Source organism: Calidris pugnax, unplaced genomic scaffold (genome assembly GCF_001431845.1).
Source record: "Calidris pugnax isolate Ruff unplaced genomic scaffold, ASM143184v1 scaffold518, whole genome shotgun sequence".
NCBI lineage: Eukaryota > Metazoa > Chordata > Aves > Charadriiformes > Scolopacidae > Calidris > Calidris pugnax.
This window is the reverse complement of record NW_015091362.1, coordinates 48,395-76,348: the sequence shown is the minus strand read 5'-3', so window position 1 is coordinate 76,348 and position 27,954 is coordinate 48,395. Positions and strand designations below refer to the sequence as shown.

The following is a 27,954-nucleotide window of genomic DNA, read 5'->3' as shown; positions in this document are numbered from 1 at the left end:
TGTCCCCGCCGAGCGGTGCCGCGCTGAGGCCAGTGGCGCGGGACGTGAGCGGCTCCGAGCGGCGCCTGCGCGGCGGCGGGATGGGGAGCCCGGCGGCGGCGGACTGGGGCGCAGCTCCCGCCAAGCGGACGCGGCGCGAGGGTTACCCTGAGGGGTGGCGGGGCCCGGCGGCGGAGAGCGACCGCTGCGACCCGCGGCTGTGGGACACGGAGCGGCTCTGCCAGTACCTCTCGAGCTGCGGCGGGGGCGATCCCGACCTGCTGCGCCGCTTCCGAGGTAACGGCGGGGTGGGGCCGCGCCTGGGGCCGGGCAGCCCCTGGGGGGGCGGTCGGGCCCCGCTGCTGATGCTGTGCTTGCCCCCGCAGAGAGCGGCGTCACCGGGAGCATGCTGCTGGACCTGCAGGCTTGCGCCTTCGAGATCACCGGCGTCTGGTGAGAGCCTCCCCCGCGGGGTGGAGGGGCGATGGAAGGTGGCCCCGGCTCTCGGTCCCCTCAGGCGGCCGCGCCGTCTGTGGGTGAGCGGCCAGGTCCGCCGGTCTGACCGGCCCTGAGGGGACCGCCCCACGGTGGGAACGGTTTCTCCTTTAAACCAGGAGGGGAGTGTTTGGCGAGGGGCTCCCCCGCGGTGGGGTCCCTGCAGGTCGTGGGGGCTGCTGCAGGCGGGTCCGTGCCTGGCAAGACCCCGTCCGCAATGGCCGACAGGGGAAGAAAGGCGTTTCCACACCCAACAGGATGGCTTCGTCGCCTTCCCACCCCGTATGCCCAAGAGCTCGGGTGTAAGGACCGTCAGAGTGGGTGCACATGATAGAACCGGCTCTGGGTGGCTGATCTCGGATCCTCCAGAACAGTTTACCAGTTCCCCTGCTGATCCCAGCACAGCCGGTATCATTCAGAGCATAGAAGCTAGTGGTCCAGTAACCATGAGAAGGAAGACAAATCCATTTTAAAAAGCCTTAGTGAAAATACCACTGGTAGCACAATAACCTTTTAAGTGTTAATATCAATGTAAACTCCAGGGGTTTTGATGAGAACTTTCAGCCTAAAGTTAATGCTGCTCTGACTCTAGTAATGACAGTACCAGCAATTTCTAAAATAGTGAGTAGGCACTGCTTTGTGAAAACTGGGTTTTACCCATCTCCTTGAGACAAATGCTGGGTGTTGAAATTTTAATCTTGCAAGAGTTGCTGGGACTTTGCTCTTTGTTGCATCTGCTACAATAGGGTGGACTGTTAGGGAAAAAGAGGTTTTGGTGACACAATACACGCCTGTTGGCGAGTGGCAGTGTTCAGTGGGCACCGTGAGCTGCCCCAGCAGTTGGCTGTGGAGAGCAGGCAGCCTGGCACAGTCTCCCTCCCAGCCTGGTAGCAGTCACCTGAGACGAGTACAGGAAAACTGAATGCTGCCTTAAAGCACGTAAAGGGTTGTTCACAGCAGTGAGGGAAATGACAGGCCCCCAAAACCTTGTCATTTTTCTCGCGGTGAGTATATTTTCTTGTGCTGCTGAAACAGAAGAGAGTATAAATGTCTCCTGTCACCCTACGTTTCTGAAGGGGCCGCACTGTCCCTTTTCTGCCCCACTGGGGTCAGCTCTGCTCACCTCTTGTGGCACATAAGCCTGCATGCTCACCACTTCCTTTCAGTCTTCAGGAGTGTCTTTTCCTTACTCCTTGCTAACCTTGTTTATGCTATTTCCTCCAATTTTCTCTCAAAACCAACTGTTCTGCATAAGCTGTTTGCTAATGTTGTGGTTAATGGACCTAAGGTAGTTTGGAGTGTGGTTATCTGGCAGGCACACACAAGTGCAGAGCTCTGCTTGTCTTTCTGTAGGGAGTTCTGAGTACTTTGGTGTGGCTTTGAGTACTTTGGTGGGTTGGCTCCTTAGCTGAAAGCTTGTCAGAGCTCACGCTGTGCCGAGGATGAAAGGCCATAGGATGAGGGGTAATGGTTTTAAACTGGAAGAGGGGAAACTTAGATGAGATCTCAGGAAGAAATTCATTGCTGTGAGGGCGGTGAGACCCAGGCCCAGGTTGCCCAGAGAAGCTGTGGCTGCCCTGTCCCTGGAGGGGTTCAGGGCCAGGTTGGAGGGGGCTTGGAGCAACCTGGTGTGGTGGGACTGGGTGGTCTTTAAGGTCCCTTCCAAACTGAACCATTCTATGATTCTGATGTCTGTTATATTGAGACATCCCAGATTTGCTCACAGATTGTGAAAGGTGAGTTGAAAGAGCAGGCCTCTGGGTGTGGCCATCAGCAGGAGAAAGAAAAGCTCTTGTGATGCAGGGTGACAAGGCAGAAGGGTTGCGCTTTAGATGAGGTAAGATGTTGGCAGGAGTCGTTAATGTATCTTTTGGGTTTATTTTGAAGAAGGGTTTTGACTACAGCTGTTTAAAGTGTTCAGATAGAAATATCATGAGGAAGGCAGCTAAAGGCTTTATTTGTTTCTGAAGTATTAGGTAATTGTCTAATTGAAATAACAAGCAGATGTGTAGTTTTCTGTTTAGAGGCTCCCAGGAGGCTGGTTGCTTTTAATACCTCGCCAGCTCGAGTACCTTGAGCATCGAGTGTCCATGCAGGCGCTCAGATACACCAAACATCTGCAGGCTGGTCAGGCTCTGCCAGTGCTGAGTGTAGGCAGGATGGGGGACCCAGGAAGTCCCTCTAAGCCTGGGTACTGCCGATGGAGTCAAACAGCTGTGTAGAGCTCTCAGTTGGTGTGGAGAGTGGATGACACTGGGGGTATGGAGTGATGTGCTTGTGGGTTTTCTTTTAGAAGGTGTTTCCTTTGGTGAGATCTGACATCTTGTTTTTGTTAAGCTGAAGATGCTGTGAGTTGAATGAGAAATTGTTAGAGCCTTCTGTTTTTTCAAACCATCTCAGCTTTGCACTAAGGAATGATCCTTTTGCATGTGTCTTTCCACTGCATGCTGTGTCCTACAGTAATTTTCATCATTTCTCTGTGACAAGCTGCTAATGAATGCATATATTTAGTTCCCTGCCATTCCTGGACGTTCAGTGGGGAGAGCTTCAGCCAGTGGGGGCCTGAAGGCATTGCTATGGATTTCCCACACATTCTCACGTTCCTTGGGAGTGGATGTTGTGTGTGGTATGTGGCATGCTCTGTGTTAAATACAGGTGATGAGTAGGGCTGTCTGGCTGACCTCTCTGGAGTAATCAAGTTCCTAAAGGGTGCAGGAAAGGAGTTTTCTCATCCTCAACATCAGTGGCATGAGGGAGGGTGTGGGCAAGGCAGGGGAGGGATAGAGGGGAGTGGATGGGGAAGTGTCAGTTCTTACACTTTTAAAGGCATCCAGCAGTATTGCTGCTTTGGCTGTTGGAGGAATTAAGCCTGCAGAGCCCTGGAAAACCACAGTACTACATGTGATTTGTATGTAAACTCTTGGTTAAGGCAGTCTTACCATGTAGACACCAGGTGAAAAATCCCCTGCTGGTGTTTTCTTTGTGAAAACATAGCTCTCTCTAGTGATCAGTCATGCCAGTACTCTATTGACAGTGTGCTTTGTTATCTGGAGGCCAAACCAAAAACAGGGGTTAGTGTTCCTGGAGGTGGGGCAAGATGACAAGACACGCAGGCCACTGAGGTGGCATGTCAGGTGGGGACTTCCCAGCCTCCCTGGTCGGGCCAATTACTTTTGCTGCTCTCTCACCCATTATCAGCACCAATCCGGCCCAGGGTGTGATACAGCACAGAGGGCTGTGTTAGCACCATTTAGTTCAGCCCTGCTGGAGGTTTCTGGAGCAAAGGCACACACCTGGCTGTGCTCTTTGTGGACGACGTTTGCATAGGTAGTTGTTTAATAAACTGTACTGAGCTGTCCTTTCTCTGCTGCTCCTGTAGTTGCAGTCGTTGGTAATTTCTCAAGATGGCAGGTGCCTACACGTCTTCCTCCTTACATACCTGACTAGTTTCTTGCTGATTTTCTTCCAAATCTGGATTTTTGTGGCATTTGAAAGTATAATGAAGTGCATCAAACCAACAGGCTTGAAGTGGTGCTGTACCTCAGCGCTCAGCAGTGCTATCCCTTGCTTAACACTGGGTGCTGCTTTACACTGCCTCACCTTCTCAAAGACGTCAAGTCTTACCTCGTGTACTTCGCGTGATTCAGAGTATCTTTTTGGGCAATTGTTATCTGAGGTCTGCTGCGTGACTCAAGTGGTGCTACTGTGCCTCTTGCAGCATTGCAGTTCATTCAAAAACATGCTTGTGATCTTTGATATCCATTATTAGCGTGCTTTGAAGTGATATCCACTGAAGACCTTAGCCATAATTAAGAACAAGGGGATCATCTCTGTACATCAAGTTTAGGTTTTAATATTTCAAGTCTGCTAGAGCAAAGATGCCCTAGTCCAGATGTGGTTCTGCATGTTAGGTGTCTTGAGAGAGAACTTTTCCACAGAAGTAAAATCAATGTAGATGGCTGGAAGCAGATCACTTCTGAATTTACTGTCCCTGAACCGTTTTTGAGGATGGTGGTAGAGATGTTCGGTTACCAGCCCAGGTGCTAGTCCTACCTGAGCTGGCCATACCTGTGGTCAGAAAGGTTACATGTTTCTTATAAGCAGCAGTTGAACATTCTTGGTCCCATCTTCAGGACAGACCTCAAAGGGCAGTTGCTTTTTCTGGGAGTGTAAGGATAGGTGCATACAAGCTTCTGGTTTGCTGGCCCCAGAAGAGTTTCTCAGCTCTTCCACCATGCCAAAGTTCATGTTCTCTTCTTAGCAGAAAGCAAGAAGGATGGGCACATGCCCATTCTCTTGTCCTCAGTGTTAGCTGCTTTCTCTTGTCCTGTAAATAGTGGGATCTTTCAGGATCTGGGGATTTTTGATTGTTCCTACAGACTGAGCTGCTTGGGATGTGGAGTAACACACTGGTCTGCAAAGCATCACCTTTGGTGCTTTTTATTTTGCAAGTGGCGGCAGCAGGAGACTTGTGACAGTCTGATCAGGAGGCAGAGGCTGCAGCCTGGGAGCTTCCTGTTAGGGGCAGGGATACTAAGTGGTTAAGACAAAAAGTGCTCATCAGCAGCTCAGACACCATATGTGTTTAATATTTTATGGATTGTGTATTATTAAATGTTTCAGATGAAAGTATGTAGTCCATCTGGGAATATTTTTTTGTAATAATTGACATTTTATGGTATTAATTTTTTCTTAAAGTTTAAATTGAAAGACTGATGTAAAACTGATCTCAGGATGGTTAACTGCTGAAGGGCATAAAAGGTAACAAATTGTACATCCCTGTGATAAGGTGTTTGCTGTCATAGGGAGGCTGAAACCATTCTGCTCAAGGACAAGACTTGCAGGGTTAATGAAAGTGGCTGCAATAGTGTTATCTCTCCTTCCAGACTTGTCCTGCCTGTGTATTTATATCCTGGTGTTTCTATTTCTTGGTTCTGTAAACATGGGAGAATCACTTACACTGGTTTACAGAGAACTTCTGTACCTATTTGTTATCTTCTTTCTCTACTTTTGAAGACTAAATGCTTTCACTGTTTTTCCCAAAAAGCTGCATAAATATGTATCTCTGTAAAAGAGTCAATGGATGTCAGAATAATATGAACTTCTACGAGTAATTCCATATGTACTGCAAATTGTAAAGGGAAATGCATTGCAAACTGCTCTCAATGTGTTTTTTTCCTTTCTAGCCGCCCAGCTGAGAGACTGCAAGTGTTGGCCTGCCTGAACAAACTGAGACAACAGCATGTGGACGTGATGAAGGTAGCGCCGGTGTGGGGAGGACACTGCTTCCAGGGCCTCTCCCTCTCTTTCTGCCTCCCATCCTTGCTTGGTGGTGCCAGCTGGTGCTGTGGTGGTGCCTTGCCTTTGCAGAGCTCTTCTTGATAGCAGGTGGTCTTTGAAAAACCACATTAACCAGAAAAATCGTTAAAATCTTCATCTAAGAGCTTGATGTGGGCACCTGGTGGTTGTGAGAGTTTGAATGAGCAGATGAGCTGTTTGAAATGTGTTGAGAAGCTACCCTTTCATGGCTTTCATTGTCTAGAGCCTCCTGTTGGTTTAGCCCCAGGCCTGTGTTAACAGACTCCTCACTCCGCTGTTTGCTGTGTCCAGCAGTTTCTCACAGTGGTCTCTGTAGTTTTAACTCAGTCCTGGGCCGCACCTGGTCCTTAGTTCTCTGCCCATCTGCTAGAGCTGTGTCAGCTCAGGGACTGAGAGTAAAGAGGAAAACCATAATTGCTTCGGTATTTTAGCAAGATATGTGTGTGATGAAATGGTTTTATCTGCTGTTTTGAGGGAAGGATTAAATGTGTGTTTATCTTCTCCAGTAAATCACTGTAGTTACTCAGATGTCTCTTAAAGTGTGTGCTTAGGGATGATGGGGAGTATTAATGCAAAACCTGAGATAACTGAAATATGCAATATTGTTTGATGAAAAAGGTACGAATAGTTATTTCCACTCTGCAAAATTTACGTGATTTTTAAAAACATGAACAATATCAAACCAAACACTTCGTGTTGCATATCTCAGACATGTATAGCAGTATCCTGCTTTAGCTGGAATAGCAGTTTAATAAAGACAGTGGTTTTCTCACGTGTTAAGTTTTGGAATTACACAGGTGCAGATTACATTTTTAGAGATTTTGACTTCAGTTCCCTTGCCCTCTGAAATATGCAGCTTTGTCTTTTTTGATGTCATGCGTAAGTAGTTCTCCAAGATAAATCTTTGTATAGGATAGGCAGGATATGGCTGTTTTAAGGGCAGAAGCAAAACAGTTGCCTTCTCCCACCAAATACCCCACAATTCTAGAAAGGATTCACAATATCCTTTACCTTGGTGTCTGTTTCTTTTCAAATTTAAAATTTAAATGTTAGTTACACTATTGTTTGGCTTTTATAGGTTTTTAACGATCCAATTCATGGGCACATTGAAATACATCCCCTTCTTGTTCGTATCATCGACACTCCTCAGTTTCAGCGCCTCCGATACATTAAGCAGCTTGGTGGCACTTACTTTGTTTTTCCTGGAGCCTCTCACAACCGTTTTGAGCACTCTATAGGGTAAGGTGATGATGTCTTGCATTCGCATCTCTTGCATTTGCATTTCCTTGAGTTTGGTTCCACTGACAAGGAGTGCCAGCCAGGAGCCATCACTGTCTTTCAGCTCTGGTGAAAACTGCTATCGTGGCATTTTTTGGGTCCCACAAATGTTTCTGGATATCCTGTGTGATTATGGTCTGTTCCCTTGAACTTCATTTAGTAAGGACAGATAAAGAAACCTGCAAGATGGATCAATGTTAGATTTCCTCACCTTCTTCTAACAATAATGTTAACTAAAAACTGTGAGTGCTTTATGTTCTCCCTGGTCAAAATTTGAGTTTTAAAGCATAAACGTAGGAAGGGTACCTGGGCTACTATAAATGACCTGCCAGACAGTTGTAGTCCTCTTATATTGTCTAGTACAGCTAAAACCCATTTTATCTATAATGTTTACATTTGTAGTTGTGTGCTTTATGCAGTTGATGGCAGGTTGTGGGGCTGTTAGCTGTCTCATAAGTTAAACAGTAACTAACATGGACATGAGGATTCCCATAATGACAAATTTATGCTTGTTTTAAAGGTCTGTTCCAAGTTGCAGAGGAATTAAACTAGTCAATGGTTTTTATTCAGATGATCTGGCCAGCCTAAAGTTGCTTTTGTTAGTGCTGAATTATTGTGGAGTAAGTCTGGCTTCTGCCCTTGCTCTGTGACACTAACAAAATACAAATGGCTATTGCAAAAGGGTCAAATCAGTGAGGTAAGTGGGAATTGATTGCACCTGGTAAATCTGAAAAGACAAAGATGTGAGGGATATAAATGAAGCTTTCACAACAGGGATCTGAAAACTCCAATGATATCAACAGCCTTTTCTTTCAAACAGTTCAATTAATTTATATAGTTAAACTTAGGACAGTTGTTCTCAACTCGCACATCTTTTTTTAAGATTTCTATAGTCTTAAAATAGAAGTAGTGAGCTTTGTGTACTTATTGGTCTAGTAAAAAAAACACCAAAAAGTAAAATCTGGTCTAATAATAGCTGCTACCTTGTCATATAGAACCTTGTCTTGCTTTAAGATATTCTGCAATGGGGGCACACAGAATCATCATGGTTGGAAAGGACCTCTGAGATCACCGAGTCCAACCATACACACACACAAAACCCCTTACAATCTGGGGCACTAGAGCATGCCATGAAATGCCACATCTACATGTTTCTTAAATACCTACAGGGATGGTGACTCCACCACCTCCCTGGGCAGGCTGTTCCAGTGCCTGACCACTCATTCAGTAAAGTAATTCATCCTAATCTCCTCTGCCACAACTTCAGACCATTTCCTCTGCTCCTGTCATTATTCCCTTGGGAGAAGAGGCCAACCCCCACCTCTCTACACCCTCCTTTCAGGGAGTTGTAGATGGCAATGAGGTCTCCCCGCAGCCTCCTCTTCTCCAAACTAAACATGCCCAGTTCCCTCAGCCTCTCCTCGTATGACGTGTTCTCCAGACCCCTCACCAGCTTGGTGGCTCTCCTCTGGACACGCTCCAGCACTTCCAATGTCCTTCCTGTAGTGAGGGGCCCAGAACTGAACACAGCACTTGAGGTGAGGCCTCACCAGTGCCCAGTACAGAGGCACCATGACTTCCCTCCTCCTGCTGGCCATGCTATCCCTGATACAGGCCAGGATGCTGTTGGCCTTCTTGGCCACCTGGGCACACTACTGGCTCATGTTAAGCCGGCTGTTCACCAACACTCCCAAGTCCTTTTCTGCTGGGCAGCTTTGCAGCCACTCTTCCCCAAGTCTGTAGCGTTGCCTGGGGTTGTGGTGACTATTGGGGCAAATAGACAAAGAAGTCAGTATAGAGCTTCTAAACAGTTTATAGGATTGTGCCCTACGTTCCTGCTGTTTTCGTATCTTGAGAATAGAGGGTCCCATTCAGTGAAATTAAATGTCAAATCTAAAATGAATGAAAGGAAGAGAAATAATTGTCATAAGCTATTATTAAACAAGCAACTTGAAGAACAGAATGCTTTGGTGACTGTTGTGGACGTTTGCAGTCACACTGACTGTAGTCAAAGGATGATGTGTAACTCTGGTACTTCAAGATGCATGCTCTCAGTGATGCACTGCTGTTCCCTTACACAGGTTCTCCATGGCTGTGCTTTATGAAATACTGTGCTGTGCTTTATGAAATACTGCAGGTTGCTGTATTTTTTGCTTTCAAATGTGTTACTGATGACTAAAACTCTACTGCGGGAAATAGTTTGTTTCTGTGATTCTCTTGCAACTTGGGGCTTGAGTATTTGTTGTGTGCTGCCTCTCAGACAATGGCTGTGACTTAATGGAGCAACATAGAATAGCTGAGCTGCTCTTTTTCTTTTCAGCCTAAAACACTACTATATTTTTTTTTTTTTTTTTTTTTTTTTTTTTCCTTTTTTTTTTTCCTCCCTGCAACAGGGTAGGGTATCTAGCAGGATGCCTGGTTCGTGCACTGAAGGAGAGACAACCTGAACTGGATATAACTCAGCGAGATATCCTCTGTGTAGAAATTGCTGGGCTTTGTCATGATTTGGGTAGGTAATACTTCAGATGGCTTCTTGTTCTCTGAAAGCTAACCTGGATGAAAAGCTGACTGCAAGATCAGAATGTGAGAGCAGCTTTGGATTGCTCATTGTGTGGCCACATTCTGAGACAGGTTTTATTCTGTTCCTTTTTGGTTCAGAGTACATCTGTGGAGGCAAGTCCACTAGGTGAACTTGTAGCTGCTTTTAGCTGTTTTTTTTTTTTTGTCTTGTTTCCATATGGTGTTTAGAATTCTGCCCTCAGTGGCTGAAGTGTCTGTTCCTTCTGTGATGTCCTCAGGCATCTTAAAACGTTTCAGAGTGAAAATTGGTGGCTGTTTCAAGAATTGTTATGATTATGTTATAACTAGTTATTTTCTTCAGAGCTGGCATGAGGTAATTACTGTACTCAGTGTTACTGCAGTACTTGCCTGCAGTGTAGGTGATGGAACTGGCATTAAGTGCAGTAGTACTGAAAGTGCCACTGATAGTATACTTACTATAGCTGAATCTTCCTTGTAGGTGATGTCAAGATAAAGTCAAATATGAGAGATCAAACCAGATCCTTAGCTTGCTCAAAATACTTCTACTGACAAGCATGTCTCAGATTAAACCTGAGTAATCTTTATTTTTAAGGTCATGGGCCATTTTCACACATGTTTGACGGAAGATTTATTCCACTCACTCGTCCAGATTTGAAATGGAAGGTAGGCTTTCGCTATTTAAGTAAAAATAGAAAACTGAAATTTTTAAAGGGAGGATATTTGATCTTTAAAGATTGCCATTGCTTGTGAGAACATAGTGATCATCTAGCCTTTTCTTATTGCAGCATTTTGAGGGCATAACCAGAATGTTGTCTTCTAATCTTTTTTTTTGTTCTCTTTAACTGTTTGTCTGGGGAGTGTCAGTGCGCTCAGGGTGACCGTGAGCAGATACAGCCTTACTTTGCTAAAGCAGAAAGAGGTGTGGGGAGAAGTGAGGGCAAATGTTTGTCACCAGCATCTCTTCCCTGAAAGTGCCAAAGGTCTTGAACTCCTGTGTACTTTCATGAGATCCGTTTGTGTATGCGTGTCATCTTCCTGCAGATGTCACGCCAGGTGAGGAGAAATGAACTGTCTCGTCTTGTCAGTGCCTGTAGTATGCCTCTGAAGAGGCAGAATTTGTTGAGACTGCGCTGATCATTTTAAGCCAGCATTGGCCTTTCTTCAGAGTATATTTTACAGATGTAAAATACCAACTTGGGGCTTCCTTTCTGGTTTAAGGCCAGAATACTTAATATGGCATTTAGAATTCAAACTTTCAGAAACTTTGAACAGCATTTCAAAGGTTGTTTGCTGAATGAATTGTAATGCAGTCCTTTCAGGCCTCTCTCCGCTTACAGTTGCTAAGCGAAATCAGCTGAGTAAACCTGTTACTCTGCTTTGCAGAACTGGTTATTTTGTCATTTAGTATTGTAACTGTCTTACTGTTTGTTAAAATTTTAAATTAACAGCTCTCTGCTGAAGAGTGTGTTCCTGGACTCTGTAGATTTCCTGTTTGGTTAGATAGAAAATCACCCAACTGCTGCACTTTGAGACCACCGTGCCCAGGAGAGAGGCAGTGCTGTTGCCAGGTTAAGAGAAAGCTGTGTTACTGCAGGAAAGATGTTTAAACTGTGTAATGTAATGGTTAGGTGTTTTTTTCCGCAGCATGAAACTGCTTCTGTTAAAATGTTTGAGCACCTGATCACTTCCAATAAACTAGAAGGAGTCATGAAGTCGTATGGTCTTGTCCTGGAAGAAGATATGAACTTCATCAAGGAACAAATAGGAGGGCCTATAGAGGAAACCGCTTGTGGGAAATCGGTGAGTCAGTGTACTGCTCCTGTGGTTATCCCAATAAATGTCTTTACTTTTACTGAAAGAGTAGATAATTTTTGCTTCTGCTATGTTTTATTATTTATTTTTACCTCCATGAAATTACAAGAATCCTGACACAAGAGATGCTAGAGAAGTGTAGTGTTTATTTCTTACAGCGCTGGCAGGAGGTGGTCGCTTCATTAAATTATGTGCTTACATCTTCCTGAGAGGTTCTTACCTGAGAGTCTTCAGATTAGAGGAAAGCTTCAGAAAGGTTCACTAAATAAAAATAACAAACTCACTGTACCTAGTTTGGTAGCCTGAATTTCTAATGGAAACCCTAAATGAGTGGGCTAGGATAACAGCCTATTTACTGTATGCCAGAAGGCGGTGGTAATCGGTGGTGCTGTTCCCAGATGGCCCTGTGAAGAAGACATAGTGATAGTTCAGGGTAACGAGCTGACGATGGATAGCAAAACTGAGAACTGGCAGAGATGAGGTAGTGAGCAATGCAGAGTGGGGCCCAAGTGACAGAAACACATCAGAAACAAAATGTTTGGATTTATTGCGGTACTAAACACAGAGGCAGGGATAAGACTTGAAGAAATGTGTTGCCTCAAGAGGCAAGGAAGACGAGATCGTGATTATTACTCCTTGCAAGTCTGAAAGAATTAAGTCCTCTCTCCTCACTTTACAGTTCTTGTCATCTCTTCAGGGACACCCATTCAGTTGCTAGCAGAATTAAGAACTCATCAGTAGCAGATCTGTCATGACAATCTGGTTCTAATCAGAATTTGCATGTTGCCCCAAACAAACAATCCACAAGTATTAGCACTTCCCATTATTTTCTGCTATAGTAGCGTGTGGTTCTACCATGTGCACTCCAGCACTCTGGTGACAAATGTAGGGCACTTAGCATAATGAAGTACAGTCTGAGATCTTGTAGGAAGGGGATATTAATTTACCCATCTGCAAGCTGATTTTTACCCACTTTCACTCATTTGCATACAAATCTTGCTGGCTGCCACTTCTGTTGATCTTGTGCTGGGTTTGTACCCAACATCTGTTCTTCCTTGTGTGGATTCTGTGCCTGTTTCCCAGCAGGATAACAGGAAAAGGAGTGTCACGGATGATACGTGGCAACCTTCTTGTCACCTTCCTGGTGTTAGGCTGCACCAGCGACTACCAGTGGAAGGTGCTGCTGTGGTGTCTCAGCAGAGTATGGGCTCCGAGGCATCTGTGCCATGGTGCTGCCTGGTCCTGACGTGAACAAGGGGCTGTTAATGCATTGGCCATAAATGGTGCTCTCAACATTGTCCCAGTAGCAGAGCTCTTTGTGATCAGCACAGGATGTTTTTATCTGTGATGTGCTCTCTTCCCAGTGCTTGCACATTTCCATTCTTATTCATATAAATTTTAATATTTGTGTAATGCAGGTAATGTGAAAGCCATTTATCTGGCACTTTTTGTTTAGCTGAAGAATCATTAAATTTTCAAGAAATTAACGTTTATGTGTAACTTGTGTCTTAATATTTTGGCATTGATTTCCTGCTTCCTCATGGCTGAATTAACCCTTGTGGGTTAGGAGTTTTAAGTAGCAGGCTGTTTAAACAATTTTTGTTTAAAATATGTAACAAATTGTTTTAAAACTCTATTCTATACAGTTCTGTAGTTGATTGCAGAAGGCTGCAAGAAAGTGACATGTTTGTGGGTTTAACTGATTCCCTGAGGATTAAATGATTCGAACCTTTTCCCCTCTTTGTTACTATGCTTTTGTTTTTTTGGCATTTCAGTTTAGTAGAATGGGAAATGAAATAGTTGTGTATGTGGCTTTTATTCTTCCTGACATTCCAGGAAGTCATCTCCTTGAGCCCTGGTTCTGGATTTCTAATGCCCAACAGCTTCTGAAAGCCCTTTTATTGTCTTTGTGTTCTTTGCTACCTCAGTGTTGGATGTTTATCACAGGCAAAGTCAAAGTGTATTGCCTCTGTTTTTAAAAAATTGTATTGGCAATGTTTGCACACTTTAATTTCTTACTGTTTCTGAATTATTTTTTTTTCTTCTTCCCCTTCTTGGCTTCCCTGTTGTTAGTGGCCTTACCGTGGTCGAGAAAAGGAGAAAAGTTTCCTGTATGAGATAGTAGCTAACAAAAAAAATGGCATTGATGTTGACAAATGGGATTATTTTGCAAGGTAAAAATCTTAACAGTTTTAATTTTTATTATGAATTCCTACTGTAACAATGCTACTGTTTGTACAAGTATGATCTCATTGTTAAACGCTCTATGTGGAATATTTCTAGGGATTGCCATCACCTAGGAATCCAGAATAATTTTGATTATAAGCGATTACTTAAATTCACTCGGGTCTGTGAAGTAAAAAACCAGAAGCATATCTGTACGCGTGACAAGGTAAGCTGTGTGGGTGAACCGAGGGGATGCTCAGCAGCAAAATGTGTGTGAGGAGCAGCAGCACATGGAGAACACGTGGGGCATGGCAAAGCCTGCCTCGGGCTGCGCTCTGCACTGCAGGGGATGCTGCCATTGCCTGCAGGATGCTTTTTTTAGCCCAAGAGAGGAAGAAGTAGTTCTGAGAGTTCTCAGAAGCAACTGGTTTAGGAAGGGAGCAAGAGAGCAAGTCTCTATTTGAAGGGACTTGTAGCAGGCCCTGCCAGGGCAGAGTGCAAAGCCACCCATCGTGCGTAAGCCTGTGCTAGCTCTTCTTAGCAATAGATGCGTGTGGCTTTGGCAGGGGGCTGCAAGAGGTCCTCTTCTCCACCCAGGCTGCCCGGGGTCGCTGTCAGGCCTCTGCTCTCCCACAGCAGCCCAAGGCTGGTTCAAAATGTGTAAATTGTGAAAGATAACCATTCTGCTCTATGCTGCAAATGGAAGGAGACAACTCATTTGATTCCTTGATTGTTTTAGTTTTCCAATTGAGACAATGTCAAAAGTAAAAAATGATTGGATTTTTTTTGATTCAGGAAGTTGGAAATTTGTATGATATGTTCCACACACGGAATTGCCTGCACCGGCGAGCATACCAGCATAAGATTGGCAACATCATTGAAATAATGCAAGTATTATACTTTCCTTTTCTTGCATACCATTTATTTTTAAATTCTTGAAGCTGATTATCCATTTGAAATATTCAGATAATGTGTGAAAGGTGTGATACACAATAAAAGCCACTGGGCTATATAACCTGATTCTTGAGGCAAGGCTTAGTGCTTAGAGTATCACAGAGGCTGTGATTACAAAAAAAAAAAACCCCAAGCAACACAAACCAAAACCAAGAGGAGGACAACAACATCCTTCCACATGACATTCCCTTAGCAGAAACTTACTAGAACCCTGAAGAAGTGTAGAACCAGGGTGTGCTTATGCTGTTTTAACTGCCGAGAGCTGAAGTCAAATCTTCATCTACAACTTAGAGACCACTAAGCTCAAACTGTCTGGTTAGTAGAGCAAAGTGACTAACAGAGTAATGAGCAAACATACTAAAGCTCTACTGAGGCCTGGGTTTGTGTTTTTGGAATGCCACAGCTGGAATTGTTCAAGACCAGCTGAGCTGGCTGCCTGCATTTGTGTCTCTCTTGTTGGTGTCTACAGAAATTTCCCTATAGCATTACTCATTTTACTTTTCTTTAAAAGCAAAAAAACTACTATCCCCAAATAGTTTTTTGTTAGGATCTTGGCTTCTGAGTAACCATTATGCTGGGTTTGGAAAAAAAGAACACAGAGGATTACACAGTACAAGAGTGATTCGTGACTGTTTTCATATGCTTCAGCTCCTGGTTTAGTGATCCTCTAAAACTCAAGACTAAAAATGCTAGGGTTTGACAGTACCTTGTCCTTTGTGTATACCTAGTACCTTTGACAGTACCACAGTACCTACATGTGAGGAATAAAATGGCCAAGAAATTTAGATTTTGGCTTACCATAATTATAACAGCCTATGCAAATGAGCGTACAAGCTGGAAATGACAGCAAGAGCTACAGGGAACTTGGGAAGAACTTGATCATCAGGTTTTCACACCTGAAATTAACACATGTTCATGATGCTTTACCTTCAGAATGCTTTGTGTTGTCTCATTTAACTCCTGGACCAATGACTCTGTACAAGGATATGGTCATCTGTGAGGCAGTCTCATTGCAGCTGAGTGACCATGTCACTGTCTTGCAGGGCTCTGCAATCTAAGCAATGTTAAGCTCTGAAACAGAGCTTAGTCTGAAACAGAGCTTAGTCTGAAACAGAATGAAGTGTACTTGCTCATTCATTGAAAGAAGATTAAGGTCTGATTTGAACCTAATTTCAGTAAATGCAAAAATTGTTGAACTGTGCAATGACAGTGTGGAGACGGCATATTGCAGTGCAATCAGGGACTACTTTGTGCTTCAGATGCAGTTCCATCTGTTGTCCTCTATTTATAACATACTAATGCATTTCTTTTTTGGCTCTTTGGCAACATTTGTTTCAAAATGATGCTTTCTTTAAGTCTGAATTTTGTCTCAAACTAGGATTACAGAAGCATTACAAAAAGCAGACAAATTTTTAAAAATAGAAGGCTCTGGAGGAAAACTGTACCAGATTTCTACAGCAATAGAGGACATGGAAGCCTACACTAAGCTGACTGGTATGAGCTCTCAGATCTGTGGGTTTTCTTTTTTCTTTTTTCTTTTTTTTTTTTTTTTTTTCTTAAAGAAAAAGAACATGAGTACCTGTTAAAATGCTGGTTTTACAGCTGGGTCCTTGGTCCACTGCCCAAGCAGTACTGCTTCTGTGCACAGATGGTGGGGCAGACCTGGACCATCCAATCTCTGTGCTCTCATATCTTGCTGGGAGAGCAAGACCACCTAGTTTAAATTTTATGAGAGAGGAGAGGGGAGAGGATAGAGAAACTCGTTGGTTTTTTTTTTTTTTTTTTTTTTTTTTTTTTTTTTTTTTTCCTTAAAGCAAAAGAACATGAGTACCTGTTAAAATGCTGGTTTTACAGCTGGGTCCTTGGTCCACTGCCCAAGCAGTACTGCTTCTGTGCACAGATGGTGGGGCAGACCTGGACCATCCAATCTCTGTGCTCTCATATCTTGCTGGGAGAGCAAGACCACCTAGTTTAAATTTTATGAGAGAGGAGAGGGGAGAGGATAGAGAAACACCAACTTCTTATGTTCTTCACACATTCAAATTCAGATTATTGCAAGCAATGCTGTCACAATGCCTGTATGGATGTAAGTCAGGTCCATGGTGTAACTACATCAGGTAGAGAAGTACTGTATGTGTGCTGTAGTGTCAAACTAACCCCAAGGCAGGTTTCAAAGAGCTCTGATGCGGTGTGATTTGATTTGCCTGAGATTACCCTGCTTGCAAATATAACAGAAGAAAACAGAATATATGAAAACTTAGTTTACTGCTGCAAGCTTCTAGTTGCTCTGATAAGAGCTTGTGAGAATACTACTCTGTGTACTCACCCGATGACAACCATTCCTGCTTGAAGACATGTAGGGGAACACCAGTGTGATTACAGAGTGAAGCAAACAAGAGCTGAGACTTGTGGTGTTTTCAAGGAAGTATAGTCTGAGTGCTGGCATCTAATTCTCAAGGTATGGCTCAGTGCTGTGAAGAGGAAACACAGAGAAATTACTGAATTCATGGAAACTGGCTTGAGTTCTGGTGTTGTGTAGTTCCATGTCTTCACACCACCATCACATCTTGGTTTTGTCTGCTCCTCCTGGTCTTTGCTGTGTGGCACACCAGCATTCCTCTGGTTGGTGTTGTGGGGCAGGGCAGGCCCTGCTGCACTGAGGGGCTTGTGGTTGGGTGACTGCAGGGTAGAGGACACTGCAGACCCTGCTGAAGAGCGCTCCTGAGTACTGGCAGCTCTTGCGGTACCTGTGAACTACAGCTCATGAGGATTCCCAAGTCACCTCTCCTGAGTGGCAAGACAACTTTCCCGAGTTTCCAGCCTTGACTGGCCAACAGAGAGACTCAAGAAATCTTTGGTGTATGGATAAGGTAACAGGCTGAGAGCACTGTTGCTGTGTGCCTTAACCGATGTGGTGCAAAAGGCTGCCTGCTGGCAATCCTTCATCTGCCACAGCAACATTCAGCCTGACCTGCTGCTTCAAGAGGTTGAAGGGAGGCTGCATGGAGCACTGAGGTAAGGAGCTGCCTGGCCCCTCTGATGCTGTCTCTGCCCCAGGGAGGAGTGGCTGGCTCTGAGTGGCAGTAGTGATTGGAGAACATGAATTGTGGGGCTGGGCTGTGGAAGGCTGGGCAGAAAGGCAAAAAGAACTGAGATTATGTTCTTTGTGGGTAGGATCTGTTCCCTGGTGGCTGGCTGGTCTGTAAGATCAGCTGTGCTGGCAAGTTAGCACCAGGGTCCTGTTGTGACCACCTGCTGACCTGCAGTACCTGGTGGGGAGCACAGCTCAGGGCAAGGGTACCAGGAATGCTCCCTGCCTCTTGCTGTCTGCCACAGAAAGGAGCTACTCGCTGGTGCTGTGCTGTTCAAGAAGGTGAGTGATGCGAGGAATATGCCAACATCAGATGTAACAGTGGACCACAAAGGACGAGTATGTTCTCTTCCTCTTAAACCAAGGCACTGTCTTCCCTGCATCTGGTGGTTGCATCCATGGGGGCTTCTGAGAGGACAATAGGCTTGTTTTCAGTAGTCCATGACGAGTGATGCTTCTGTGAAACTGTCCGGTTGCCTCTTGGATCTTTACAAATTATAAACCTCTGTGAGGTTCTGCAGCAGAAAGTTCCCTAACTTTCTTCCATGAAGGGTTAGTTTTCAAGTTGTTGGCTCCTGATTTGACAGCAAATCCTAGTAAAGGATGAGATGACAAATTATTCCTTGTCACCACTCCTTTGCACAATGGATGTGTTCATGGGTTTCTTTTTCCCCTACATTATCTCTTCTCTCAATCTGAAGAGACCTAGTCTGTTGTTCCTTGTGAAGAGGTTCCTGACTTTGATCTCATTTGTCCATGGAAAAAAACAACCCCTCAGTTCAAGGTGTTTTGGTGCATGGCTCATAGTTTGCTTCTGGAGTGTGTTGGCAGCTTCTTATGCCAGGTGCGGTCCCAGGGGACCTGGGGAATGCAAATAGAGAGAGTGCAGCTACCTTGGTTGTGACAGGCGAGCAGCATCCTGGCAGCAGCAGTTTCTTTAGGACAGCCAGAAAGAAACTTTCTGCTCCAAAGCCACACCAAAAGAAACCTATGTCTTGCTGCTCCTATTGATGGTGGGAAACACCCTGTCACGTGGAGACAGGAGGGGGGACTTTGCTGGCATCCGAAGTCTGAGAAATTCTGAAGGTTTAACGGAAGTACTTAGAATACAGTACAGGATGGAGTACTCTTGTCTCTAAACCGATCGGTGCTGGGGTTTAAGATACTCTGCTGAACAAGAGGAAGCAACTTCCACTGGAATAATAAAACTTGTTGCAAGAGTGAGAATTGAGCTAGTTTTTCTGTCAACAACTGTTATGAATCTGATGATAATGAAGATGATGATGTGACTTCTCAGTTACCAGGCTTAGTATATTCAGTCATTCCCTGAGTGTGTCTTTCCTGAACCAGCAGTTTTTCTTGTTGCTTTAACCTTTGTCCCTGTACATGTGTTTTGCTGTGATTTTTGCTGGATTTTGACATAATTAATAAAAATTAATACAACTTTGGCAGATAATATCTACTTGGAAATCCTGCACTCAAGTTGTCCAGACCTGAAGGAGGCACGAGAAATTTTGCGTAAAATAGAACGGCGTGAATTATACAAGTTTTTAGGAGAAACTCAACCTGAAACAGCGAGGGAAGTTGTAAAGGTAATGGCCATTGGTGGAAGATTCTGAATTCTCTCCCTCTAAAAATGTTGTCCAAGTTGCTGAACATCTTTTTTTCTCTATCTCTGTGTGGGTTCTGTTTGTTTGTTTTGGGTTTCTTTGGGTTTTTTGTGGTGGTTTTTTTTTTTTGCTTAACTGCTGTTCCAAATATAGTGTCAAAAGTTCTCCTGTCTTTTTGTTGCTGAGTTGTGAAACATTATAGGAAACTGGAAAGAGTTTTATCTACAAACAGCCAGAAGAATGGCAAGAAGTAGAAATTCAGAAGTTGGTTATTACAGAGATATTTCCAGAAAAAATAGTTTTCTGAAAAATACAAAATTGCATAAAAAGCTGTTACAGTCCATCTGGTTAAAATGGTTATCATAATTGTATTTATTAAAATTTCAAAATAACAAGGAACACTTTTGCTTTGAATTATAATTTGTGTGTTTTATTTTGAGAACAAGTGAATAATAACTTCTGAATTTCTTAATTCAGTTAAATACTGAGCATAAGCATGCATGTATTTTTTTTCTCTAGTGTTTGCTTTTCAAAGCACTCAGACATCAGTTCAATTGCAGCTGTCTTAATAATGTTATATTAGAGCTGACATTACTTCTGGTGGCTCAGATTTTCTTGTAATGTGCTATACCATGTTATCAAATCATCAGTTAATTATCTCTAAACTTCAGTGATTTTTGCTTAAAACTTTCCATGCCAAATTTCCAGAAGTATCTGCAAAGCTTTAATAAAAAAAAAGTCAGCTCTCTTCAAGAAACAGGTTAGAGAAGGGGTACTAGTTGTCTTACTACTCTATTCATCTTTGTTTGAACGGAAGATTTGCTTGTGTTCTTTGTCTAAGAAAAAGTAGCATTAAGAGATTCTGTATTAAAAAAGTAGGAGGAAGCAAAACACCTTCAGACAAAGGTCAGTACAACATGAAATAGCTGTACATTGATTTCTGCCCATTGGAGGAGCAGTTCAGGATACACAGCCTGACAGATAAGAAGATGGCAGTAGAGTGAATTGCATGAGTTCCTCTTTTAAACATCTTCTTTCAGAAGCTTGGAAGAAAAACTCTCACTTTGAAAATCCATGCGGAGGTGTTGAGTCTTGGAATATCCAGTGTGTTCTGAAGGGAGAAGGGGTCACTGTTGGTGCTGTGGTTATACCCAGCTGATGCTTTGCAGTTCCTGATGCTCCTCTGTGGTGCAGGAGGTTCCTGTTGCAGAAGTGTTGGAGGCTCATCTTTCTCTGAAGTGCTGGAGATGAGCTAGTGGCTAGACAAGAAAGACATAGCTGTGTGTGTTCTGCTCTTAAGAGACCATGATGCCATTATGGTTAGAATTGCAGAATAGTTTGTGTGGGAAGGGACCTTTAAAGACCATCTACTCCACCCCCCCTGCAGTGAGCAGAGACATTTTCAACTAGAGCAAGTTGCTCAAAGCCCTGTCTAGTTTTGTGATCCTCAAGCTGGTCAGAGCCAGGAGAACATCCCAAATAACAACAGAGTTCTGAAATTCAAAGCTAAGTTTCCAGTTAATGCAAACTGGAAGAGGTGACTTAAAAAAAGCAAGCAAACAACAACAACAAAAAGAGAAGGCATACATACATTCTGATACAGAATAGAGTAGCTTATAAATAGGCTGTCTCCTGCCAGTTGCCTCCTGGCAGTTCTTTCCTCTAGGTTTGCTCTCAGTCTAAACCTTTCCTCAGCTTCTTGAGTCACAACAAACCATGTCTCTGCCTCAGCTTAGCGATGTGTGTGATTCCCTGCTCTTTCTAGCAATCTCCCAGTCTTTGCAATGCACAAAGTAGCAGCAAAAGAAACTGCTGGTTAAATTCATTGCCTTCTAGACTTGTCTCCTGGCTGCTCTGTGCTGCACTTGAAGTTTTTCTCTTAGGAGATTCAGTTGCTCCGAGGAAATCTTGCTTTGTCAAATCTTGCATCTTCCCTAGAACACAGCAGTCCTAGACAAAGGTGAACAGGCCACCTTTGTCCTGCTCAGCCACAGCCTTTTAATGAGAACTTACATGGTTCCACGAACAACTGCTCCTTACCACACTGCTCCTCTGCTGGGCTTTAGCCTAGCTATCTGCGGGGTGTGTTCTTTCAGGTCCAAAACCAAACGAAACCCCCTGGTGGGTTTCAGCTTTTGAACTAGGTCACCATCCCCTCCAAAGTTTGCTAAGGAACTTGCTGCTTCTGAGTTTTTTTAATAGTGATCAATGATATTGCTGATCTTGTCTGTCTCTTGGGTGTTTTTTTAATATGTTTCAATGTGTAGATATAAAAGCTGTATTAGATGGTGAGATCTTGCAACCCTTCATTTAAAAAAACCCCAAAACTTCAGTAAAAACATTTAATATTCAGCTTTAGGGAACTTAATTGCAAAACATTTGTATTAGTAAAACAGTTGCTTGAAGGTATTTATTTTCTGCTTTTGTGGTGACTTCAACATCCTGGGTAGATACTTCTCTCTTCCTCCCCTCCCTCTTTCTTCCTGTCATCAGGGGTAAGACTCTTCACCCACAGGCTGGCAGTATTTGGCTCTTCTCAATTATATAAGCTTGCTTTGTTTCTAAAAATTGGTAGAAAACTTACAGCTATGGTATACAAGGATTCAAACAACCAGATTGCTGCAAGAAGAGTCTGTCAAGCTGTGAAGAAACAAAAGCTTTAGTTTAGTGACATGTTCTGTCATGCATTTAGTTGCCTTGGTCTAGACTGATAGTGCATAAACGTAACCTGAGTTACTAGTTTGATTTTTTTGTTTTGTGGTGTTTTTTTTTTTTTTCAGAATAATAGCCTGGCAGAAAGCATTGCTAATTCCAAGCCAGAAAAGGATCCTCCAGATGTGGATCTTAAAGCTGAAGATTTCATAATTGATGTAAATATCTCTGAATGGGTTCAGAGTAAAAACTTCTCAATCACAGAGGGTGCCTGCTCTCCTGGCTGCTCAGTGTGAAGCTCTTGAGAGCAACAAGCTTCTCCCCGTGGGAGGTTTGCTGTGGCTGGGAGGGTCTGGGGGAAGAAGCTTCAGGAAGCTTCATTTGGGCCCTTCTGCTCCGAGTGACAAATGTGCTCTCCCAGACTGTCCTCACTTTGAAAAGCAGCAGTAGGAAAACCTTTGGGGTTTAGCATACAGGTGTTAAAGTCAGCAGTTTAGGGACTACTGCTGTGGGTTATGAAGGCAAGTAAGTTGCAGGCCCCAGTGGGAAGATAACAGCCACGGTGACTTCCAGGCTTCTGGTATTGCATGCCTGATGCAGGGCAGTCACTCCTGGATTTTGTCTTCTGCATGAAGCACCTTGCTGCCACAGCTCAACCTCCAGCCAGCACTGGTGGGAAGAAGAGAGCCTGAGATGGAGGAGAGAGCTTGAGCAGTCTGCAAGTATCCAATAACTTAATCCCTGTTCTTGGTTAATTCTGGGAAGAGGTAACTAATGGCTTTCCATACAGTGCATCACAAGTCACCTCTAAAGCTCCCTTGCGTTGAAGAGTCACTTCAGGCTGGGTAAATTGTAGCAGTTACCTAACATTAAAGTAATGGACTGTGCTTTCTTGTCTCACAAATTGAGGTCATGGGGAAGTGGTCTCCTCCCTGCTGACCAGAAAACTATTGGTGTACCAAGCAGATGTAAATAATGTCCAAACTTACTGTTTAAAATCATACATTCTCCTGCTGCCTCTGCTGGTTATGTGTTTTGGGGAGGCACAGGCTGGCCAAGGGACCAGCATGCTTCTGCTGTTTGAAACTGGAGTGTCTCAGAGCGTGACTGGGAACTAGTTGCTATAAATGTGAATATTCACCTGGCAGCTTCAGGTGAAAGGTGGTGGAAGAAAAGCTGTAAAATGCAAATAACAGATTGTTTTATTAAGTAATCATTTATTAATTTCATTTACAGTAGTATAGTCTGTATCCTTTTGGACTTACTGAGAGAAAACTAAAACCAAACATTAACAAATGCCATTTTCTTTGTTTTGCATGCAAGGTTATTAATATGGATTATGGAATGAAAGAACAGAATCCCATTGATAATGTTCTCTTCTATTGCAAGGCTGATCCTTCCAAGGCAGTCAAGATCAGCAAAGAACAGGTAGTCTTTTATTTTCCTCAACTGGCTTGTGGAAGTGATTCCAGTCCTTCGTGATGGTTCTTGCAGTAGTTGTGAAGAGGTTGCAGATTCCATGTCCTTGCAGGTCTTCAGTGTGTGTTGTACTACAGCAGTCTGAATTCCTGACAGCCTTAGCATATGAGCACTATTTAACTTGAATACCCAGGGAGTCTTAGAAAAAAATACAGTTGATTTGGATAAAGCTCATGGGTTGTAATGGGATGGTTTTTACTGCCTTCAGTTTGTATTCAGATTAAAAAATTGAAGTTCAGTGGACTTTAAATTCCAAGAAATACTAAAGCTTATTTCTTTTTTATTCCAAAGGTTTCAAAGCTTTTACCCATGAGGTTTGCAGAGCAGGTTATCCGGGTTTATTGCAGAAGTCAGGATCCATATATTGTTTCAGCTGCAAAACAGTATTTTATTCAGTGGTGTATAGAGAAGGATTTCACCAAACCACAGGTAACAAATTCATGTTATTTTTCTTGCTCTTAGACCTCTTCACCTTTGCCCATGAGCTTGTTCTTTAATTACAAAACTTGGCATTTAGGCCTTGTCTTTCTCGCTGGGCCACTCCTCACTAACCTTGCTTCTGGTTTTAGTGTGGCTTGCATCTGGGTGTGCTTTCGTTTCACTGAAATAGTGGTGGATTTGCATTGATTTAACTTAGGTAATTAGGAAAAGTTATGTTTTTATAGCAAAGAGAGTATCCCCACAGCCACTCACTAGTTCATGGATGCAGGTTTCCTCATACAAAGGCCTGAAACAGCACTGAGGGATTAAAAGATCTAGGGGAAGAGGTAGGGTCAGTTCTTCTATTGCTTTCCTTCCTTGTTCACCAGCTGTTAAACTTACTCGTGCCCCAGGAGGTTTACTGTTGGTCTGTTTCCTCTGGGTTAGAGTGGGAAATATCTGCGGGAACAAGATTGCAAACCTCTACTCTCTTGGCAGCTAGTCCATAGTCTGAGTGCTTGGAAGTCCTTATCTGTTCTCTTCTTTTTCCTGTCAACTGTCAGAACATACAAGTTTCCAGCTGTGAGGAAGGAAGGAATGTTATAGCTCATCTGCCCTTTTGTGTTGGGAACAGCATCAGAGCTGAGCTGGCAAATAAAAGGGAGACTCCAAAGCAGAACCTGGGTCCATATGTCTTGCTTTGGATTCCTCCTGCGTTCTCCTGGAAGTGGAGAAGCCTGTAACTATTGTAGCTTTAAGCTGGTGATGTGTGATACAGCATCCCCATCACATCCCCCTTGCAGGAAGGTGGGCGCTTTCATCTAAATGAATTACTGTTTTGATACTTCCAGTGTATCTGTCATTGTAGGGAAGCAGTTATGGTTGTATCAAGTAACTTTTTGTCAGTGGAAAGTACTAATGGAGCCACTCTGCTGAGTGCACAAGCTATGGGGCTTCTAGACTGGCAGTGTCAGTAGGTTTGATAGATGTGCTGGGAAATCGGCTGTTACGTTTCTCCCCTAATGTTTGGCTTTCACTTCTGTTTGTCTGATGGTCATACCAGGAAAAGAAATAGCTTTTTTCAGTTCCACTCACTTTTTCAGTTATCTTCTACTATCTGGGATCAAGACGCAAAGTAAAAGAAATGCTTACATTACAATCTCCAAATTGCTTAAGAAGTGCAGTGTGAACAGTTTGTTCTGTGGACCATTTTTTTTTTTTTTTTTCTTTTTCATCAAGTATTTTAATCCCTGACTTTGCATCTTAGACCACCCACAAGTCTCATTTGGGGAAAGAACTGCATCATCCTAACTGAAATCCACGTAGTAGATGTGTTGTCTTAGGTGCTGGAGCACACACAACTTCTTTTAAGGCTCGTTCTTGTGTCGTGTTTCTGGCATCTGTCTTTTGAGAGCAGTAAATTTCAGAAGGGCTTTTTATAAATGGATCAAGCAGCAAGCTTTCTCTGCTTGTAGCTTGTAGAGCTTTGTTGTATCCTACAAACAGATCCTTCCAGTTCTGGCATATCAACCTCACAGGCCATGGCATGTTGCAGAACAAATAACGTGCATCTTGTCAGCTTATTTCTAAGTGTCTTGTCTGTGTATGCAGTGCCTGAGCACCATGTTAACATATATCTGGCAAGGATGATCACCACTGCCCCAGTCTGTACCTGTTACTGTGACATTATTTACCTTAGGACAGTGACAGGTGCATCCAAGCACCTATATCTGGGGGATTGCAACAGTTTTAAACGAGATACTGTGGCCAATTCAGAGGAAGCACTTAAAATAATGTTTCCGTTTTGTATACCAATGCCCAAAACACAGGCCTGCTGATCTTCCTAGGTTTGTTGGTAATAATTTAGGAAGAGGTGGACTCCCCATGGGTGAAGGCTTTTTAGATATGTCAGTGACTTTTTTTCTCCCCACCAGATGCAGCACTGACTGCAGCAGTTTCCATCTCTGGGATGTCTTCAGTGGAGACCTTGCATTTATTTTTTCTCTTAAGCCTGATACTGAGCTGCTTTTCCTCTGCTTTAGGATAGAAATCAAAAGTAAATGTACTGTTGCTAATGTTTTCTGACTTTTAATAATAGGATAGTGATGTGGTTGCCCCTCATCTAACTCCAATGAAGGAAAGCTGGAATAACACAAGAGATGATGAACACATGGCAACTTCTGAGCCCAGCTGCAAACAAAGACTTCCTTTTGATAAGTAAACACCCTGAATTTTGCACTATTTGTTTTGCTTCTTCAGAAGATGAGTAAACCTGAGCAGCACCTCCTTTGAAAGCCAGTTGGGTGGGCTGTAAAAATGTATAGACAATACAGAAATGCATTTTACAATACGGTATGTTTTAATGTAGGTACTTAAAGTGCATATTCCAAAGGGACTTTTAAAAAAAAAAAATAATTAACAACCTATTACAGCAGGGCAAACTCAATTCTCGTTTATTTTTGAATGTATTTGCACTCTGTAGCAAGAGTAACTTTAAAAATTGCAATTCATCATTGTTACAAGAAGTACTGAAAACACGTTACTGTTCCTTCTAGTCCTGAGCCCTTCTTCAGATGATTGTGGTATTGCATGAGTAAGCAGAAAAACTTCCAGCTCAGGTTCTTGGTGTGTTCGTGGTTTTTTTTTTTTTAGTACCTGAGAAAGAGAGGAGTAAGTATGCTTCTGAAAATATAGTGAGGTAAATAGAACTTTGAAATAGCCATCGATGACATCTTCAAGAATAGCAAAATTAATTTCCTTTAAAAAAAATAAAAGGTGGGGGACAGGAGGATCTTTTTTTAATAGCCAAAGATTACTTTTCTGGTATTCAAAAAGCTGATGAAGATGCAGGCCTCTTGCTATAAGTGTGACCACAATTTTTATTGAAGTAACAATGCATTGTAGTCACATGCAGCCTTTAATTGTTTTATAGTGTATTTTTGATACGTTGAATGTTATATTTTTACTATTACACTGAACCGCAAAAACTACTCAAAACATCCATTGTTTGAGTGCTGCAGGAGAGCAGAGCTGCCCCAGTGTTTAAGGTTGGTGGGACAGTGGCTGGTCCTTGGCATGGCTGGTGAGTCACAGAGGACGCTGCAGCCTCTGCTCTGCCTTGCACCGAGTGCACCTTGGTTCTGCGTTACACTGTACGAGGGAGAGCGTCTCCTCAGGGGCTCTTCCATTCTTGTGTCCCTTCCCTGTTTCTCCTAAATCTCTGAATGCTGTTCCTGTGTGATGTTTCTCTCCCTTGTAGAACTATTAAGAGTTCTCACCTTTTTCCCTGACTGGCAGTACTAATATGAGTGTTGCCAAATGTCTGTCCAGTTGAAAAAGTGAATGAGGAAGACTTTTGTCCTCTCATCTTTTACTCAGGTCTAAGAGGAAGGCTGCTTTCATTAAATAAAACTGAAAAGCTTGAAAAAGCCCACCATCAAAACTAAAAATGCAAGGCAAAAAGTTCAGTAATGCTCAGAAATTGGAACAAGCTATGAATTTCTGTATCTCAAATGGAGAAAGAAAAGTTCAGCATTCAATTTTGACAGCCAAATGTGGGTTAGTGACTGAAACCAAGCACAGTGGGAAGGCACTGTGAGAGAACTGCAGAACTCTGTTCATATCTGATTATCTTTCCTTTGCCTTTTTTATCATGGGAACTGATAGCTGTTAGGCAGAGGGAAGGACAGTGAATATTCACCTGCTCAGATTTCATTTGTTGAAATAACCAGAAGTCTGGTTATTAGCTCTGCTGCTTTCTCATGTACCTGTGCTCATGTGTCTGAAGGCAATGTGGCATCACCTCTGCTGTTTGTTTCTTTAACAGTATTTCAGATCTGCAGGTGTACCAGATATCTGTTAGAAGGGGTTGTGACCTCTTTAAAAGCTTTTGAAGAACTTAATTATGCTTCAAGAAACAGCATCATAGCATGAAGGCATTTATCCTTCCTTATCTGCATAAAATCAAGTATTGTTAAGAATAATGTAATTTTGTTATTGTTGCTTGGGTTTGTTTTGAATCTATTATAAAAGGTGCACTTTATAATTGGGAAATATCTTTTGCTTATGTTTAAGCAAAAATTTGTACTTAATGTTAAGTTCTGAGGCAGAGCATTTCTTTTTTTCAAACGTTAATCAGAGCCTCTCTGGACTAAGAAT

At 43.1% G+C, this 27,954-nt stretch overlaps 1 protein-coding gene across 1 annotated transcript; it reads left to right on the top strand.

Annotated features, from left to right (window-relative positions):
- Positions 1-20: 20 nt before the first annotated feature.
- Positions 21-26,416, top strand: SAMHD1 (SAM domain and HD domain 1). The gene is made up of 16 exons (XM_014961189.1): positions 21-276; positions 366-432; positions 5,661-5,733; positions 6,872-7,032; positions 9,465-9,580; positions 10,205-10,275; positions 11,257-11,412; positions 13,498-13,598; positions 13,708-13,816; positions 14,386-14,477; positions 15,923-16,038; positions 19,088-19,227; positions 22,026-22,115; positions 23,221-23,325; positions 23,668-23,805; positions 25,895-26,416. The coding sequence occupies exons 1-16, from the start codon at positions 81-83 to the stop codon at positions 26,015-26,017; spliced, it is 1,854 nt and encodes a 617-aa protein (XP_014816675.1). The 5' UTR covers positions 21-80; the 3' UTR covers positions 26,018-26,416.
- The last annotated feature ends 1,538 nt before the right edge of the window (positions 26,417-27,954 follow it).

What these genes read in the sequence shown, in the direction of transcription:
- SAMHD1 (XM_014961189.1), top strand. Translation starts at nt 81, where the DNA reads ATGGGGAGCCCGGCGGCGGCGGACTGGGGCGCAGCTCCCGCCAAGCGG. An exon ending in CCTGCTGCGCCGCTTCCGAG is followed by an intron (nt 277 to 365) that starts GTAACGGCGGGG and finishes TTGCCCCCGCAG; the next exon opens with AGAGCGGCGTCACCGGGAGC. An exon ending in GGCAACATCATTGAAATAAT is followed by an intron (nt 14,478 to 15,922) that starts GCAAGTATTATA and finishes GTCTCAAACTAG; the next exon opens with GATTACAGAAGCATTACAAA.